Source organism: Sciurus carolinensis, chromosome 14 (assembly GCF_902686445.1).
Source record: "Sciurus carolinensis chromosome 14, mSciCar1.2, whole genome shotgun sequence".
NCBI classification, from domain to species: Eukaryota; Metazoa; Chordata; class Mammalia; order Rodentia; family Sciuridae; genus Sciurus; species Sciurus carolinensis.
In genome coordinates this window covers 64899011-64919914 of record NC_062226.1, presented here as the reverse complement: position 1 = coordinate 64919914, position 20904 = coordinate 64899011, and the positions used below count along the sequence as shown (strand labels likewise).

Here is a 20904-nt window from a genome sequence, read left to right as displayed (position 1 = left end):
CCAGCTGTCTGGCTGGAGCGTGTCAGGTCTTATCCTCTTCTCTGTGGCCTTTTAAACTATGTAACTAGAGATCTAACTTTGAGCCTACATATTGTCTTGGTTTTTTAAAAATTGACATAAAGTATATAACTGAAAATGTAGTCAATCACACAGTCTTGTAGCTCAAGAATTACATTCTTTAACAAGACAATAATATCTGAAAACATGAATTTGATTACTACACAAGTTGTATACTTTATATTTTATATGTCAATGTACCGATTTTACATAGATAACTGAGTCTGAGTGTAAGTAAAGGGAGAATGAATTTTTTAAAGGCTAATCTTTTTTTATAAAGGAATATCCCCATAAGCTAAGAAATCTTACTTTTTTTTTTTTTTTTTTTTTTTTTGGTACCTGTGATTGAACTCAGGGACACTCAACCACTGAGCCACATCCCCAGCCCTATTTTGTATTTTATTTAGAGACAGAGTCTCACTGAGTAGCTTAGTGCCTCGCCATTGCTGAGGTTTTCTTTGAACTCAAGATCCTCCTGCCTCAGCCTTTCCAGTGGCTGGGATTTTAGTTGTGCACCACTGTGCCTGGCTAAAATCTTACTTTCTTAAACAATTAAATCAGATTCTGTATTTAGTGCTTGGGTTTGTATAACAAAATACCCTGAATTATATAGCTTAAATAATTTATTTCTCACAGTTCTGAAGGCTAGAAAGTTAAAGATAAAAGTTCCAGCAGGGTTTGGTTTCTGGTGAGGCATCTTTTCCTACCTTTCAGAAGTACCTGCTTAGTGTGTCCTCTCATGAGATAGAAAGCTCTGCTGTTTCTTCCAACCTTTCAAGGGGCACTAGCCTGTTTGCATTAGGGCCCACTCCAGTGACCTCATTTAAACTTCATTACTTCCTCACAAGTCCGTAACTCCAAATACAGTCACATTGGGGGTTAGGGATCATGGCATAGGCATTCAGTCTGTAATAGACCCTTATTTCATCCAGATCACTGAGAGTGATATCAAAGATATATTTTGAAGACGTTCTTCCTGAAAGTTATTACAGAAATATAAGAACTCTGGCATGTCCTTTGATTTAAGATTATTAATAATTAATAATTAATGTTTATCATTTGTTTAAATGCCTTTTGAAATAGTTTACATTTCAGCCTATACAATTCCTTTTGAAAAAATTAAATATATAGGTTTAGTACCCACTTGTTAAGATAGTATTTCCTTTTCTTGCTCTAACATAAGTTGCCTAATGTAAGCTTAGAGATATGTCTACTATTCTAGCTACTGATATTTCCTGTATAATGAAAATTCATTAGTAATTTTTCTGAAAAACTTGAGGTTTCTATCTTAATGAACTGTGTCATTTAGGGTAATTTTGGGAGTGTGGAGATGTGCCGGTATGACCCTCTGCAGGACAACACTGGGGAAGTGGTGGCTGTAAAAAAGCTCCAGCACAGTACTGAGGAGCATCTTAGAGACTTTGAAAGGGAAATTGAAATCCTGAAATCTCTGCAGCATGACAACATTGTAAAGTACAAGGGAGTATGCTACAGTGCTGGTATGTTGCCCATTGAAACCTATTTTAAACTCAAGGTATGTCTTTGACATCCTAGGTAATAAAAACACTCAGTGCCTACATTTGGACTGAGCATTTGACAGTGCCCATAGAGAGATGCATGCTATGTGACTAGAGATTGTTCATGGTGGTCATGGGCTGAACCCACAGGAAGTCTTTGGCTAGTTGATTAATCATTCTCCTTACCATTTGCTTAATTAACAAAAGAGTTTCATTTAAAAAAAAGTACTTTCCTTATATTTTCTATCAAAGTATTTTTAAATTACCTGATTTTGTTCAACACAAATGAGGAAAATCAAAGTTGTCTTATCAACTTATTTTAGTAGAAGACTAAAACATAAATATTTTTAATGCTTCTTTCTAAAACTTTTGAATTTAAAAAAATCCTGTGTGGTTTTTAATTGCTAAGTAGTTCTTAACTACTGCACCACCTTTAAGTTATAATGAAGTGTTATCATTTTAGACATAGATTTTACATTTATTTAAGTGATTTATGTATTTTTTCTAGTGTCCAGTAAAATAAAGCAAAATAAAATATTATGTTTTGTTTGTATGTTAAAAGGACGGCGTAACCTAAGATTAATTATGGAATATTTGCCACATGGAAGTTTACGAGACTACCTCCAAAAACATAAAGAACGAATAGATCACAAGAAACTTCTGCAGTATACATCTCAAATATGCAAGGTACTTAATGTTCGTGTTTTTTGTGGATGAAGAGTATATTGAAGTAATTAAGAAGTCCTGTAGACTTTTTATTAGCTTATAAAGGGAATTTATAAGGATGAAGTCATTTAAATTATGTCTACAAAACCAACTGGAAGCAAAATGTTATTTTATTCATAGGGCATGGAGTATCTTGGTACAAAAAGGTATATCCATAGAGATCTAGCAACAAGAAATATATTGGTGGAGAATGAGAACAGAGTTAAAATTGGAGATTTTGGATTAACAAAAGTCTTGCCACAAGACAAAGAATACTACAAAGTGAAAGAACCTGGTGAAAGTCCCATATTCTGGTGAGTATAGTATATTTCAGTATTATAAAATTTTAAAGCACAAACTTTCAACTTTCTTGTAATTACTATTATTATACATTATATAATAATTTTTAGTATTGTTTATTATAGTAGCAATCAGTTATCATATGCTTTACATTGGGTTAAATTCATTTCATGTATTATCTCACTTAATCCTTATAACAACCCTTGAGCATCCAAAATTTGAAAATAAAAAATGCTGTGAAAAGGATTGGGGGTGTAGCGCAATTATAGAGCACTCATCCAGCATGCGCACAGTGCTGGCTTCAATCCCAAGCACTGCCAAAAGAAAAAAAAAAGAATTCTACTTTTTTCTGAAATCCAAAATCTTTTGCTCACTGATATGTCACTTGAAAAGTTTCAAATTTTGGAGCCCTTTAAAAGGTGGATTTTCAGAATGAGGATACTTAACTGATATAACTTATATAAATATTCCAAAATCTGAAAAATTCTGAAATCTGAAACACTTCTGGTCCTAAGCATTTCAGAAAAGGACTCCTCCACCTGCATCTCCATTTTAAGCATGAAAGAACTGAAGTATAGATAAGTTAAGTAGTTTGCCCAAAGTCACATGACAAGTGCAGGGTAGAATTGGGAATTAAACCAGATAGTCTGATTCCAGAGCTTGAGCTTTTAACCTTTCCTAAGTATGGTAGTGCTATAATCTGGCATTAATTGATTATTTTTATAGGTTACAATAATTTGAAGCTGAAGATAATTATTGGTATTAAAATTGTGAATTGATTTTGAGGAACATTCAATCCTCATTTTTTAATGTGCTATACACATTAAAAATGTTCTGTTGATAGGTGCTTTGATGCAAAATTTTTATTTTATGCCTTCATTCATTTATGGTATGTTTCATTTTCTAGGGATAACTTGGTGAAATCATATTTAATTGCTTTAGTTTTGTATACATTCCAAATAGACTTTAATTGTGTTTTATTTATCTACTGAAATAATACTATTAAGATAATGTCATTTGAGTGAGATATTAGTGTTAAAGGAGGGTTTTATTTTAGTTAAGTATGTTTTATTTAATCTTTCATATCTGACTTGGAAATTAAAAGTGCTAGTGCAAACAATAGTTGTTTATAAATATTTTTCTGGCACTCACCAAAATTATTAGAACAATATAAATGGTTCAATTTGTTAACTGCTAAGTTGGTAGATCATCCATATGTGCTACTTACATTCATTTTATTTTATAACTATAAATTTTACAGTTAATACCATCTATTACAAATCATTATTCTGGAAAGAAGTCAGGTAAAAAGGCACCAATGATTTAGAATGATTGATTATTTCTACAGAAATATAACTTATAATGGTATTATGAATATGTTTTAATGAAGAGTTCTTATTGTTTAGAGATGCAGAGTTGTATCCTTAAATAATTGTGCTTGAAATATTGTCATACTGGGATTCACTTCATATAAATTCAGTAACAGGGGACACAGAGAGTAACATGTGAGATAAGAGACAATGAGTTTAGCTGAGTGACATGGTTGTTTATTGTCCTAATTTATGTAGGTTTAAAATTTTTCATATTAAAAACAGTTTTTAAGGAATATCCTCACGATAATTGTTAGCAATACTTTCATCTAATTATTTTTAGAGTATGCATGAAACTAGAAGATAGGACTCATCTACATGATCATTTCTTTTGGTCATGTCCAAGTGATACCAGAATTTTCATTTTTTATTTCATTCATTTTTTTTCATTCTTCATTTCCTAGGGTGGGAAATTAAGAAGTTAAATGGAATTAACTGGCAATTGATAAACATTAGTTACATGAAGATCCAATGATTTGAGTAAACTTAATGAATACAGTTTAATAAACATTAATTAAGCACCTACCGTACCTCAAATACCATGCAAGGAATTTGAGAATATAGGATCAGCATCAGAAAAGAACTGTCCTTTGCTATATGGCTAACTAAAAGGAGAAGTTTGCTATGGCAGGCACATTCAACTGACAGGCCTGCTATCTATAATCCTTTCCCTTTAAAACTTGTAATTTAGGAAGAATTAAATTGTTTTAGTCAGCTGTTTTGCTGCTGTGACTAAAAGATCCAACCAGAACAATTTTAAAGGAGGAAAAGTTTATTTGAGGACTCACTGTTTCAGAGGTCTTAGTCCATAAAATGCCGGCTCTATTCCTTGGGACTTGAGGTGAGGCAGTAACATCATGGTGGAAGAGTGTGTTGGAGGGAAGCAGCTCACATCGTGGTGATCAAGAAGCAGACAGAGTCCACTTGACAGATACAAGTATATACCCAAAGCCATGCCCAATTCCCACCTCCTCCAACCACACCCCACCACTTTAGTTACCACTCAGTTAATCCCTACTAGGGGATTAAATCACTGATTGGGTTAAGACTCTCACAACCCAATAATTTCTCCTCTGAACCTTCTTGCACTGTTTCACACATGAGCTTTTGGGGAATACCTCACTTCCAAATCATAACACAAACATATAATCAAATCACTCCCCTGCAGTATGGAAGTGCAATAATGAAGATAATGGTAAAACACAGGGTGCAAATAATTCTGTTGAGTTTAAGTCAAGCATAGAAAAGATGACAACTAAGAGATGATATTTCAAATATTGATTAGGAGGAACTTACCACATGGACAAGAGGAAGGGCAGTCTATGAGGAAGTTGACAAGAACAAGAGAATCAAGGACTTGCAAATGACAGGCATAATCACAAAACAAACAGGAAGTAATTGGGCCTGGAAAGAGATTGAGCCCCAGTATGGTTTGAGTGTGTGCTCTCCAAAATGTAGGTGTTGCCAATGTGAATAGTATTAAAGAGGGAAGCCTTTAAGAGATAATTAGGCCAGAAGGCTCCTCCTCTGGGAATGGGATTAAAGCTCTTAGAAAAGAGGCCAGGCATTTGGCCCCTCTTGGGGAGCTTCCAGCTTCTTCCATTTAAAGACGCAGTGCTCCTTTCCTCTGAAGGAGGAACAACTGAACCTGTCTGTACTCCGATCCTTGACTTTCCAATAAATTTGTGTTTTATAACTTACAGTGTCAGGTATTCTGTTACAGCAGCACAAATGGCCCAAGAGAAGACCCTCATATCATGTTGAGTTCAGGCCTTACAAAGTACACAGCATGTAAGGTGTGAAATTCGAAGCTTTATCCAGGTGAACAACATGGCGAGATTCATATTTTGGGCATAAATCTCTACACTTGTGGTATAGAACAATAATTCTGAAAGTGTAGGAGCCTATGGTTCCTTTCTAGGAGATCTGGGAGGTCAAAAACATTTTATAGTAATATTAAGATGTAATTGGAATTTTTCACTCTCATTTTTTCCATGAATATGTAGTGGAATTTTCCAGAGGCTATAAGGCATGTTTCTATTTCCCGAACATTAAAGAGACTTGAAAAAATGTTTAAAAATCCTATTTTTGTCACATATTTATGTTAAGATATAATGGGTTTCTGATTTATTTTAAATAAATTGTTTTGTATTTTCCTAGTTTTAATATTTAATATGAATAATATTTAATATTAGCAAATATTAGTAGATATAACCCACATAAACAAAAGTTTTAGGGGGAACCTCAGTAATTTTTAAGAACATATAGGGGATCCTGAGTCCAAAACACTGATGCAATAGACTGGACATGCATTAAGAAGAGGCTAAGAGCAGAGAAGCAGCTACATTGGTAGACTTTTCAGAAATCTAAATCACTGGTTTTCAATCCTTTTGTGTATATATACTTATTAAAAGAAATCTTAAAACTGTATTTTCTTTAGGATATTTTTAAATGGATAGCTAAATTTTTCTTTGTAAAGGTTAGTAATGAATAATTATCTTCTAGAGTATGGTAAATATTGATATTTAAATAACAACTATAGTAATCATTTAAATGCATTGAAATTTAATACCAGGGTCACGCATTTAAAAAGGTACAGAAACACTTTTTATTTTTGATGGAAACTTTATATCATTCCTTTTATTCTTTAATTTGTTTCTTCTTCCCTTTACATCCCAAATTTTGCATAAACACTTATTTTTCAGTTCTTAGAAGGTACTTTGCATTTGACCTTGGAAACTGATCATAGAGACAAAAATAAAGTTATTTTGATTTTCCTTATTTGTGTATGTCAGAGGTTCTCAAGACCACTCCCATGTTCTACAATTTGATGGAAACAACTCACAGTACTCAGCATATAGTCTTGTTCACAGTATGATTCATTACAGGGAAGAATAACACAGCAAAATCAACAAAGGGAAAAGGTGTATGGGGTAAAGCTTGGAGGAAAGCAAGCACAAATTTCCAAGTGTCCCATTCCAATAAAATTATATGGAACATAACTTAATTCTTCTAAATGGCAATAACACATGTGAGATATTGTCTATTAGAAAAGCTCATTAGAGTGCAAGATTTTTATAAGGAGTGGTCACATAGGCACCCTGTGCCTAGCACATACCAAAATTCCAGACTCCCATAAGGAAAGCATGTGTGGGCATAAACCACATTGTTTCCATAAATACTTTAGACATAGTAAGCTACTCATCATTTAGGGAATTGTAGAAACCTTACTGAAATCTTAAGTTCCCAGGTGCCAGTCAAGGGTCAACAGTGCAAGGAGGCCCTTCCAAGGATGTTAGTCTTAGGCCTGCTATGTTAATGCTTTTCTGTAAACTTAAAAGCAAACAGTGTTTTGTTGGTAAAATCTAGAATGGGCACATAAATAACTGTATTTTAAAATGTTTTCCATATATAGGTATGCTCCAGAATCTCTGACAGAGAGCAAGTTTTCTGTGGCCTCAGATGTTTGGAGCTTTGGAGTAGTTTTGTATGAACTTTTCACATACATTGAAAAAAGTAAAAGTCCACCAGCGGTAAGTGTACTTTTTTATGTATTTTTTTTCTATCATGAGAAAGGTGTTATCCAAAGAATAATAATAAGCCTAGGGCTCATTTTAGAACTTCTTATTGCTAATTTGTAAGGTGCTATCCAACAAAATAACCCTAAATTAATTCATTAAATTAACTTAAAATTTGTAAAAGGGGGTGTTATAGCACTATTTAGTATAATCTCTTTCTTAGTCCATTTTCTGTTATTGTAGCAAAATACCTGAGGCTGAGTACTGAGTGCCAGGCACTGTGGTACATGCCTATAATTCCAGTGACTTGGGAAACTGAGGCAGGAAGATTATAATTTCCAGACCTACCTCAGCAATTTAGCAAGACCTTAAGAAAATTAGTGAGACCCTGTCTCAAAATTTAAAAAACAATAAAGAATGGGTTATAGCTTTGTGATAAAGTACCTGGGGCTTCAGTTCTCCAGTATCAAAATAAAAAAGGAAAGAGAAAGACAAGAAGAGAAAGAAAAAGAAGAGGAAGGAAGGAAGGAGAAAAGGAAGGGAGGGAGGTAGGGACGGAAGAAAAGAAAAGACAAAAAAGAAAAGGAGAGAAAAGTTTGACTACTCAGCTCATACTTTTGGAGAATGAAAGTCCATTCAATATCAAGAAGCCCCATATGTTCAGCCTCTAGTGAGGGAGTCCTTGGCTGTATCACAAGACAGGTTAGCAGAAAAGGAACTAGATCAATTACCTTCCCACTAGGCCCCACGTTTTAAAGATTCCACCACCTTAATGCTGCCACACTGGGGACGGAATTTCTAACCCTTTAGAGGATGAATTATATCCAAGCCATAGCACTCTTAATATTATTTTAAGTAAACTCAATAATCTCAATCATTCTAGTTACACCTTTCAAAGTAATTTTTTCTGTTCACTTCAAATGTTTTCAATATAGAAAAGTATGAAAAAGTAAAAATCATCTCTAATGCAATTACTCAGAAACAACCACTTTAATATTGTGATATATTTTCTTCTAGGCTTCTTTTTATTTTATATATAAAAATGAAATTTTATTAAGAAGTATATATTGATTTATAAAACTAAGGTTATACTGTACAGTTTGCTGTTCTATTTTATTAACATTTTTTGGTATTTTATTTTACTGTATTTGTAAATATTTACTAAAACTATCATTACTAATTTCTAAGTAGAATTTCTTCATAAGGGTATGTATTTTGGGACAATCATTTTCCAATTTTCATTCATTTATGTAACGTTTCAGTGTAACACTTCAGTGAACATAGTGAACAGTCTTACACATAAATATTTGTTTATCTATGTTTTATCATATTGAATAAAAGTATAATTATAGGTGGAAGGTCATGAGCTAGTGAAAGCTTTTTTTTTTGGTAAAAGTTCTTAATTATTTGAAAATAATCAAGAAAAATTATACCAGATTATATCTTAATAGCAATGCTCAGGACATACATTTTATCATTTGTCAATATTAGCAATTGTATTTTTATGTAATTTTGTGAAATTGATATGAGTTGTTATCTATTTTATTTTAATTTGCACTTTATCTTATAAGTGTGATTGAGTATGTATTTATTGGATGTTTAAAGTATGTGTGTGTGTAAATTGTCTCCTCCATGCTTTGCCTGTTTTTGCATTGGTAATGTTTCTTACCAATTTATAATAGCTCTCTGTATTTAAAATAAACAAGATGTTTATTGTAAATATTTCCTTAGCTTATAATTCAGAATTTAATTTTATGAATTTTTAGCATAGGAAAAGCTCTCTCCAATGCATTTATGCTTAAACATTCATTCTGTGTTTTTTTATGTCCTCTTTTACATTCAACTTTTTATTTCAACTAAAATATAATATGATGTGTTAAAACAACAATAACAAAATCTTAAGTAAATATGTTTTTATTTTATGTGTTTCAGGTCTTTCTCAAGGAAAGTTGTGGAACTAGTATTAAAGAGGTTCCACAACCATTTAAGTCCTTTCTATTCCTTAATATGGTCTATTTTTTTTTTTTGAAAAAGTTTAAAGTCATACATAAACTGATTTTTTACTAGAGGAATTTGAGAAAGAATTCTTTAAATTAAACACACAAAAGCATTGAAATATGAGTTTGTATTTCAGGAATTTATGCGTATGATTGGCAATGACAAGCAAGGACAGATGATTGTGTTCCATTTGATAGAACTCCTGAAGAATAATGGAAGATTACCAAGGCCAGATGGATGCCCAGATGAGGTAGCAGTTTTGTTTTTTTTTTTAATTCACAGTAATCATGCATTTTCTTTTTCTTTTTACTCAAAGATTTTAGGTCACTGAAATTGCAGAGCTTTTAGATAAATAGCACAACAGATGACTGTGAATCAAGGCATAGCTATGAAATATATAATCTATAGGAAAATTAAATAGAAATTCCAAATTCATTTTCCACCAATTAAAAAGATGGTACTTTGTGTTCATTGTAATTTTTTTTCTTTCACAGATTTATGTGATCATGACAGAATGCTGGAACAATAATGTAAATCAACGCCCCACCTTCAGGGACCTAGCACTTAGAGTGGATCAAATAAGGGACAACATGTCTGGATGAAAGAAATCACCTTTAAACTGAGACCAAAGTACACTTAGAAAAGAAAGTTTTATATTTCACAATACTGTGGCCTATTATCACACATATCATTCTTATGTAAATCGTGATGCCAGCTGGCAAAGATGTGAAAATATCTGCTCAAAACTTCAAAAGTTAGTGAATTTTTCTTCATTCAGCCATCCGTAGAAGACACTGATGAAGAGTCTTGAGCAAGAAAGTTTGTAAAAAAGTATCACAAATTTGATCAGTCAGTTACATCTCCTCCTCTGGCAAAAGAAAAAAATAGACTTTTTTTCAACTCTACTTTTTGAGAGATGAAATATTATAATGTAAATTTTGCAATGTTAAAGATACATAGAATATGTATGTACAGTTTTTACCACAGTGAATGTATTATACTTTGGCATCTTGTGTGAGATACACAAGGACTGATGTTCATTAATAATGTTTTCTAATTTTTCCATAATTGATTTACATAACTTCATTATACAAACAAATTAAGATGCTTAAACAATTGAATAAGCACCTTTGTGTTCTTGTTCATCTGCGTCACTCTCTGGCAATATTAAGCAGGCTTATACTTTTGGCTTGTAGTTTCATATACTGTAAATATTTTTCAAAGCAGAGGGAACAAAAGTCTAGTTTTATTTGTGTAGGAAATTTCCCTGACCTTCTAAAGAACACATTTTGAAATGAAACATACTTACAAAGACATAACACAATCTATTTTCTTATTTGTTTCCCTTTTATCTGTTGTGGTAAGTATGTTTTTTTTTTTTTAAATACAAATATCTTCAGATTTTTCTAAGACTACAATGAATAGTATTCTTTAATTTTTGTGATTAAGAATGCCAGGAATATTGTCATCCCTTGAGCTGATGACTGGCCAATAAGATTCTTCAATCCCTGGAACCTATAATAATGCAGTATATTTAAACATAAGCCATAAAAATTTCTAAAATGTACAAGTTCATTAAGATGCATATTGGGTTAGGAATTATCTTTCTAAAGAGTATGTATTTGAGTGGTTTCCAAACTTTCTATTGCAATCATAGAGAGATTTTTTAAAGAGTATCTCATACACAAAGGGTAAAAGAGGTAAATTGGTGAAAAAGTATGTTTGTAATAATTTGATTCAAAAATGCCAGTAGAGAATTCATGATGTACAGCTTTAAGGAAAAGGAAAGAGAACATACATATTTTCAAACAAGTGTAAAGAATTTGTTGTTTTCATCTGTTTTAGTGTGACTCCATTATAGATCCTATACCTAAAATAAAATACGGTGGGTTTGTGTGTGTGCCCATGTGTGTATGTGTATTAATTATACAGAGCTTAACAATGCTTAGTATTTTGGTTAAGAATGAAGTAGTTTCTTTAATCTCAGTGGTGTATGCCATTTTATAAAACATGTACTTAAGATTTTTGGTTGAAGGGAAGGAAAATGAAGAAGTATTTCTTGCATTCTTTGCCTATAAAGTATTTTAGTAGATACCAGATGCAGAAGTCATCTAAAATGAGAGTGTGTTCAATTAAAAAAAAAAAAAGATTTCTAACATATTTTGATGAAAATTGAGTAAAATAAATATTTATACAGATTTCTCAAGGATCTATATACAATGCAGATAAGAGATAGATTCTACTACTTCCAAATGAAAGTAGCAAATATAATCTGCTTAATTCCAGACTTTGAACTAAAACTTTAAGTACTTAAAGATTTTTCTCAAAGGTCTCTTAACATTTTCTTTGTTTTTTTTAAAACAAGGATGGAAACTATTTAAAATGTTTCCTCTTTTTAGTTTTAAAGAATCCCACATACATATTCTTAAGTTTCTAGAATGAGATGACTACATCATTGTAAAATTTCAAGTTTTCATTACACTTCTTTTATAATGAGGGTTTGTGATATTTTAAATTTTTATTCTGGCTCTCCATAAGAAGTTAACCTGGTAGTTATGTTAATTTGGTTCTATAAAAGAAACAGGTAAGTAATTATTGTATCAGTTAATGCCAAATGTGTCTTCATATTCTTCAGAAATGAGGGAAAATGTTTACTTAGAATTCTGTGTGTATTTTAGTATTTTTTATGTAATCTTGATATAAGTAGTTCTCTACTTGGCTGGGCACTTGCTTTAGGAAATGATCTCTTTTTCATGCTATTTGTATAATGCTGCTGGGGACACTACCATTTGTTGTAGAAGAGTGCTTTCTTATAACCCAATACTTCTGCGTTAAAGTTAAGTGAAATTTTTATCACAGTTGTAAATTCTGACACTTAAATTTTATTTAAACAGTTTTATTATGCAATAAACATTAGAAAATATTTATATTTCTCCATCCAGGGAGCCCTTCTCCAAGGGGGTGGCTTATGTGCTCAATTTATTGAGATGATGTTATTGTATTCATTGTACCTTTAGCATGTTCCAACAAAATCGAAAGACTGAAGTAATAAATGTTCAGAAGTTGTTTTTCTTTTGTATTGTCACCTAACAAAGCACAATTATGTACATAGATGAAAATGTTTAGGAGTGTTTTACCAAAAAAAGGGTACATAGATGGTATTTTTACTGGAAAGGTTTAGGATCCTTCAAATATTTGGAGCAGATATAATGTTATAATGTCTGAATTTTCTGGTAGCATGTTACTACATGTTCTGAGTTGGAGTTTATTTACTGAAGTTAAGAACTTTAGAGATTAAAGAAATCAAAGATACTAAAGTAAATGGAAACAAATGGGATAAACCTAACATTCATGGCACTCAAATGTGAACACACTTAGTGGAAGACTACTTGGAACACACACGGTAACTTTCTTCTTCTACAGATAGTTCTGTAACAATGAACCCTTGTGACTATCCTAAATGTTTAGTGTCTTACATTAGACATTATTATTTTTATATCCTGAGTAACATTTAAGATTCCTCAATTTTTGATGGGAGAATATGCAAAAGGAAATTTGCTTGCAGAGTCAAAGACTTTATTAGAACAGCACCAATTAAAATACTTTTAATCTTCTTAGAAAAGATCTTCAGATATAAACTGCAGGTGGCCCAGAACTAAAGGACAAGTAAGAATTGCTTTGTATTAATTGATAGCATTCATTGACTGATGTTCAGAAATCATTTACAAAATAATAGTCACACAATATTTCCCACAAATTCTCCCAGAACTTTCTTTTCTTTTCTTTCATTTTTAAGGGATATTTTGACTACTTATTTCTATCAGTAATTTTGAAGATAGCACAAATCTCCTGATACACTTGTTTTCCTTTATTAGTCTGATAACAGTGCATTGCAGTTTGTTGAAAAGAAATTCTTGACAATAGGAGTAAGGTATTGTGTACAAAGAAAGTTGGAACCAAGCTTTAACCTTTTCATTGAAGGACTTTGAAAAAATGTTGAAGTTGAACACTAGAACATTGAAAATCCCATTACAGTTCCGTAAGGAGCCACCATGAATTTCAAAACTATTATTTCAGAGGAAGAAGATTAAAAAATTGAGACTTTACTGGAGAAGATAGTCTTTTTCCTAAAAAGAGCTTGGAAATGTATGACTTAAGGAGAAATGAGTATAGTGATGGGAAAAGGAATTTCAATTTTCTATCAAATCTGAGATTATTTGTATCTAAAGGAAATTTTTTTCCCAATATCTTGAACTTTTACTGTTTTAGGATTACTGTACTTAATGTGGAAGGTTTGGATAGGGATAACTCAATCAAATGCCAAAAATCTTGGCTGTAATGATTGTGTATGTCATTCTCTCATAGTGGCTCAAATAGTTCAGCTATTTTTAATAGTTAAATTCTTGGTAGAGTCCTTTCCCTTTCTCAAAGAAAAAAAAAATAAGACTATATCCATGTAGTATATTGCTTCAGATCTTTAGCATATGTAGCTAGTCATTATTACTGACAGTGCAAACTACCTATAACTTTCATATTGCATCAGGTAACTCATATTAAGGGTTGTAGTGAAACCATGACCTCTTTAGTATCTTTATAATGTCCTAAATCTTTATTTTTCAATAGCATGTCACTTATTTTTTATTTTTTATTTTTACAGGCCGCATTTTGATTCATTGTACACAAATGGGGTACAACTTTTTGTTTCTATGGTTGTACACAATGTAGATTCACACCATTCATTTAATTTTACATGTACATAGGGTAATGATGTCTGTCTCATTCTACCCACCATCTTTCATACCCCTGCCCCCACCCCCCTCTCATTTCCCTCTACATAATGCAAAGTTCCTCCATTCTTCTCTTACCCCCCACACTGCCAACCCATTATGTATCTTCATCCACTTATCAGAGAAAACATTCAGCCTTTAGTATTTTGGCTTATTTCACTTAGCATGATATTCTCCAGTTCCATCCAGTTGCCTGTAAATGCCATAATTTTATTCTTCTTTATGGCTGAATAATATTCCATTGTGTATATATACCACAGTTTCTTTTTCCATTCATCTCTTGAAGGACATCTAGGTTGGTTCCACAATCTGACAATTGTGAATTGAGCAGCTATGAACATTGTTGTGGCTGCATCACTGTAGTATGCTGATTTTAAGTCCTTTGGGTAGGATAGCTGGGTCAAATGGTGGATCCATTCCAAGTGTCTGAGGATTCTCACACTGCTTTCCAGAGTGGCTGCACCAATTTGCAACTCCACCAGCAATGTATGAGTGTTCCTTTTTTCCCCACATCCATGCCAAGACTTATCATTGCTTGTGTGTGTGTGGTTTTTTTTTTTTTTTTTTTTTTTTTTTTTGTGGTTCTGGGGATTGAACCCAGGGCCTTGTACATGCAAGGCAAACACTCTACCAACTGAGCTATATCCCCAGCCCCCTTGTGTTCTTGATAATAGCCATTCTAATTGGAGTTAGATGAAATCTTAGGGTGGTTTTAATTTGTATTTCTCTAATTACTAGAGATGTTGAATACTTTTTCATATATTTATTGATCACCTGTATATCTTCTGTGAAGTGTCTGCCCAGTTCCTTAACCCATTTATTGATTGGGTTCTTTCTATTTGGGCGTAAAGTTTTTTAAGTTCTTTATAAATTTTGGAGATTAGTGCTCTATCTGAAGTGCATGTGGAAAAGATTTTCTCCCACTCTGTAGGCTCTCTTTTCACATTATTAATTGTTTCCTTTGCTGAGAAAAAGCTTTTTGGTTTGAATCCATCCCATTTATTGATCCTTATTTGCATTTCTTGAGCTTTAGGAGTCTTGTTAAGGAAGTCTGGTCCTAAGCCAATATGATGAAGATTCAGGCCTACTTTTTCTTCTATTTGGTGAAGGGTCTCTGCTCTAACTCCTAGGTCCTTGTCCATTTTGAGTTGAGTTTTGTGCTGGGTGAGACATAGAGATTTAATTTCATTATACTGCATATGAATTTCCCTGAACCATTTGTTGAACAGCTTATTTTTTCTTCATCGTATGGTTTTGGTACCTTTGTCTAGTATGAGGTAACTGTGTTTATGTGGGTTTGTCTTTGTGTCTTCTATTCTGTATCATTGATCTACCTGTCTATTTTGGTGCCAATACCATACTGTTTTTGTTACTATGGCTGTGTAGTATAGTTTAAGGTCTGGTATTGCGATACCTCCTGTTTCACCATTTTGACAATATTAATTCTGCCTATCTAAGAACATGGGATATCTTTATATCTTCTAAGGTTTTCTTCAATTTCTTTCTTTAGTATTCTGTAGTTTTCATCATCAAGGTCTTTCATCTCTTTCATTAGATTAATTCCCAATTTTTTTGAGGTTATTATGAATGGAGTGGTTTTCTTTTTTTTTTTTTTTTTTGGATTATTTTTTATTTTTATTTTTATTGTAAACAAATGGGATACATATTTATGTTTGTACTTGAAATAAAGGGATACCATTTGTGTAATCATACATCTACATAGGGTAATGGTGTTTGATTCATTCTTTTTTTTTTTTGTAAACAAATGGGATACATGTTGTTTCTCTGTACGTGGCGTAAAGGCATACCATTTGTGTAATCATAAATTTACATAGGGTAATGTTGTTTGATTCATTCTGCTATTTTTCCCTTCCCCCCACCCCTCCCACCCCTCTTTTCCCTCTATACAGTCCTTCCTTCCTCCATTCTTGCCCCCCTCCCTAACCATAACTCTAACCCTAACACTAACCCCTCCCACCCCCCATTATGTGTCATCATCCACTTATTAGCGATATCATTCGTCCTTTGATTTTTTGAGATTGAATTATCTCACTTAGCATGATATTCTCCAATTTCATCCATTTGCCTACAAAAGCCATAATTTTATCATTCTTCATTGTGGAGTAATATTCCATTGTATATATATACCACATTTTCTTTATCCATTCATCAATTGAAGGACATCTAGGTTGGTTCCACAATCTGGCTATTGTGAACTGAGCAGCTATGAACATTGATGTGGCTGTATCTCTGTAATATGCTGATTTTAAGTCCTTTGGGTATAGGCCAAGGAGTGGGATAGCTGGGTCAAATGGTGGTTCCATTCCAAGTTTTCTAAGGAGTCTCCACACTGCTTTCCAGAGTGGCTGCACTCATTTGCAACCCCACCAGCAATGTATGAGTGTACCTTTCTCCCCACATCCTTGCCAATACCTGTTGTTGCTTGTATTCTTGATAATCGCCATTCTAATTGGGGTGAGATGGAATCTTAGGGTGGTTTTGATTTGCATTTCTCTTATTACTAGAGATGTTGAACATTTTTCCATATGTTTGTTGATTGCTTGTAGATCTTCTTCTGTGAAGTGTCTATTCATTTCCTTAGCCCATTTGTCAATTGGATTATTTGCATTCTTGGTGTAGAGTTTTTTGAGTTCTTTATAGATTCTGGAGATTAGTGCTCTATCTGAAGTATGATTGGCAAAGATTTTCTCCCACTCTGTAGGCTCTTTCTTCGCATTGCTGATAGTTTCCTTTGCTGAGAGAAAGCTTTTTAGTTTGAATCTATCCCAGTTATTGATTCTTGCTTTTATTTCTTGTGCTATGGGAGTCCTGTTGAGGAAGTCTGGTCCTAAGCCGACATGTTGAAGCTCTGGACCTACTTTTTCTTCTATAAGATGCAAAGTCTCTGGTCTGATTCTGAGGTCCTTGATCCATTTTGAGTTGAGTTTTGTGTAGGGTGAGAGGGGTTTAGATTCATTCTGTTGCATATGGTTTTCCAGTTTTCCCAGCACCATTTGTTGAAGAGGCTATCTTTTCTCCATTGCATGTTTTTGGCACCTTTGTCTAATATGAGAAAATTGTATTTATTTGGGTTTGTGTCCGTGTCCTCTCTTCTGTACCATTGATCCACCTTTCTATTTTGGTACCAATACCATGCCGTTTTTGTTATTATTGCTTTGTAGTAGAGTTGAAGATCTGGTATTGCAATACCCCCTGGTTCACTCTTTCTGCCAAGGATTGCTTTAGCTATTCTGGGTTTTTTATTCATCCAGATGAATTTCATAATTGCTTGCTCTATTTCTGTAAGGTACATCATTGGGATTTTAATTGGAATTGCATAGAATCTGTATAGCACTTTTGGTAGTATGGCCATTTTGACAATATTAATTCTTCATATCCAAGAACACGGGAGATCTTTCCATCTTCTAAGGTTTTCTTTAATTTCTTTCTTTGGTGTTCTGTAGTTCTCATTGTAGAGGTCTTTCACCTCTCTTGTGAGATTGATTCCCAAGTATTTTATTTTTTTTGATGCTATTGTGAATGGGGTAGTTTTCCTAATTTCTCTTTCTGAAGATTCATCACTTATGTATAAAAATGCCTTATATTTATGTGCATTGATCTTATATCCCGCTACTTCACTGAATTCACTTATGAGATCTAAAAGTTTTCTGGTGGAATTTCCTGGTTCCTCTAAGTATATAATCATATCATCAGCAAATAGGGATAGTTTGAGTTCTTCTTTTCCTATTCGTATCCCTTTAATTTCTTTGGTCTGTCTAATTGCTCTGGGTAGAGTTTGAAAGACGATATTGAAAAGAAGTGGTGAAAGAGGGCATCCCTGCCTTGTTCCAGTTTTTAGGGGGGATGCTTTCAGTTTTTCACCATTTAGAATGATGTTAGCCATGGGCTTAGCATAGATGGCCTTTACAATGTTAAGGAATGTTCCCACTATCCCTATTTTTTCTAGTGTTTTGAGCATGAAGGGGTGCTGTATTTTATCAAATGCTTTTTCTACATCTATCAAAATAATCATGTGATTCTTGACTTTAAGTCTATTGATATGGTGAATGACATTTATTGATTTCCTGATGTTGAACCAACCTTGCATCCCTGGGATGAAACCCACTTGATCATGGTGCACTATCTTTTTAATATGTTTTTGTATGTGATTTGCTAAAATTTTGTTGAGAATTTTTGCATCGATGTTCATTAAGGATATTGGTCTGAAATTTTCTTTCCTGGATGTGTCTCTGTCTGGTTTAGGTATCAGGGTAATATTGACTTCATAGAATGAGTTTGGGAGGGTTCCCTCCTCTTCTATTTTCAGGAATACTTTGAGAAGTATTGGAATGAGCTCTTCTTTAAAGGTTTTGTAGAACTCGGCTGAGAACCCATCTGGTCCTGGATTTTTTTTTGTTGGTAGGCTTTTGATGACTTCTTCTATTTCATTACTTGAAATTGGTCTATTTAAATAGTGTATGTCCTCCTCGTTCAGTTTAGGCAATTCATATGTCTCTAGAAACCTGTTGATGTCTTCGAAATTTTATATTTTGTTGGAGTATAGATTTTCAAAATAGCTTCCAATTATGTTTTGTATTTCAGTCGTGTCTGTTGTGATATTTCCTTATTCATTCCAAATTTCAGTGATTTGGGTTTTCTCTCGTCTTCTCTTTGTTAGTGTGGCTAAAGGTTTATCAATTTTGTTTATTTTTTCGAAGAACCAATTATTTATTTTGTCAATTTTTTGTATTGTTTCTTTTGTTTCAATTTTGTTGATTTCAGCTCTGAGTTTAACTATTTCCTATCTTCTACTACTTTTGGTGTTTGTCTGTTCTTCTTTTTCTAGGGCTTTGAGCTGTAGTGTTAGGTCGTTTATTTTTTGAGTTTTACTTCTTTTATTAAATGCACTCCATGGAATAAATCTTCCTCTAAGTACTGCTTTCATAGTGTCCCAGAGATTTTGATATGATGTTTCTTTGTTCTCATTTACCTCTAAGACTTTTAAAATTTCCTTTCTAATATCTTCTGTTATCCATTCCTCATATAATAGCATATTGTTTAATCTCCAGGTGTTGGAGTAGTTTCTGTTTTTTACTCTTTCATTTATTTCTAACTTCAATCCATTATGATCTGATAGAATACAAGGTAGGGTCTCTATCTTCTTGTATTTGCTAACATTAGCTTTCTGGCATAATATATGGTCTATTTTAGAGAAGGATCCATGTGCTGCTGAGAAGAAAGTGTATTCGCTCTTGGTTGGATGGTATATTCTATAAATGTCTGTTAAGTCTAAATTATTGATTGTATTATTGAGATCTATGGTTTCTTTGTTCAATTTTTGTTTGGAAGATCTGTCCAGTGGTGAGAGAGTCATGTTAAAATCACCTAGTATTATTGTGTTATGGTCTATTTGGTTTCTAAAATTGAGAAGAATTTGTTTGACATACATGGATGAGCCACTGTTTGGGGCATAGATGTTTATGATTGTTATATCTTGGTGATTTATGCTTCCCTTAAGCAGTATGAAATGTTCCTCTTTTCCCTTCTGACTAACATTGACTTGAAGTCCACATTATCTGAAATGAGGATGGATACTCCAGCTTTTTTGCTGAGTCCATGTGCATGGTATGTTTTTTCCCATCCTTTCACCTTTAGTCTATGGGTATCTCTTTCTATGAGGTGAGTCTCTTGCAGGCAACATATTGTTGAATCTTTCTTTTTAATCCAATCTGCCAGTCTATGTCTTTTGATTGATGAATTCAGGTCATTAACATTCAGGGTTATTATTGAGATATGACTTGTATTCCCAGTCATTTGGTTCATCTTTAAAATTTTATTTATTTATTTATTTATTTGACACAACTTGTTTCCTCCTTTATTTGACAGTTCCTTTAGGATAATTCCTCCCTTTGCTGATTTGCTTCTTTGTTTTTTATCTCTTCCTCATGGAATATTTGATGAGAATGTTCTGTAATGCTGACTCTCTTTTTGTAAATTCTTTTAGCTTTTGTTTATCATGGAATGATTTTAGTTCATCATCAAATTTGAAGGTAAGTTTTGCTGGGTATAAGATTCTTAGTTGGCATCCATTTTCTTTCAGGGCTTGAAAAATGTTGTTGCAGGCCCTTCTAGCTTTTAGGGTCTGGATTGAAAAATCTGCTGATATCCGTATTGGTTTCCCCCTGAATGTAATTTGGTTCTTTTCTCTCACAGCCTTTAAAATTCTGTCTTTATTTTGTATGTTAGGTATTTTCATTATAATGTGCCTTGGTGTGGGTCTGTTGTAATTTTGTGTATTTGGAGTCCTGTAAGCCTCTTGAACTTGATTTTCCATTTCATTCTTCAGATTTGGGAAATTTTCTGATATTATTTCATTGAATAGATTGTTCATTCCTTTGGTTTATTTCTCTAAGCCTTCCTCAATCCCAATAATTCTCAAATTTGGCCTTTTCATGATATCCCATAGTTCTTGGAGATTTTGTTCATGATCTCTTACCATCTTCTCTGTTTGTTCAACTTTGTTTTCAAGGTTAAATATTTTGTCTTCAATATCTGAGGTTCTGTCTTCCAGGTGTTCTATCCTATTCGTTATGCTTTCTATGGCGTTCTTAATTTGGTTTATTGTTTCCTTCATTTCAAGGATTTCTGTTTG

The 20904-nt window shown here is 33.0% G+C and overlaps 1 protein-coding gene across 1 annotated transcript in view; it reads left to right on the top strand.

Moving 5' to 3' along the window:
• Positions 1–11642, top strand: part of Jak2 (Janus kinase 2) — a 113387-nt gene extending 101745 nt beyond the window's left edge. The window contains 6 exon segments of the mRNA XM_047524742.1: positions 1367–1556; positions 2137–2261; positions 2421–2593; positions 7365–7482; positions 9602–9715; positions 9960–11642. Coding sequence (XP_047380698.1) covers positions 1367–1556; positions 2137–2261; positions 2421–2593; positions 7365–7482; positions 9602–9715; positions 9960–10067 — 828 coding nt within the window. The 3' untranslated portion in view covers positions 10068–11642.
• Positions 11643–20904: the final 9262 nt, after the last annotated feature.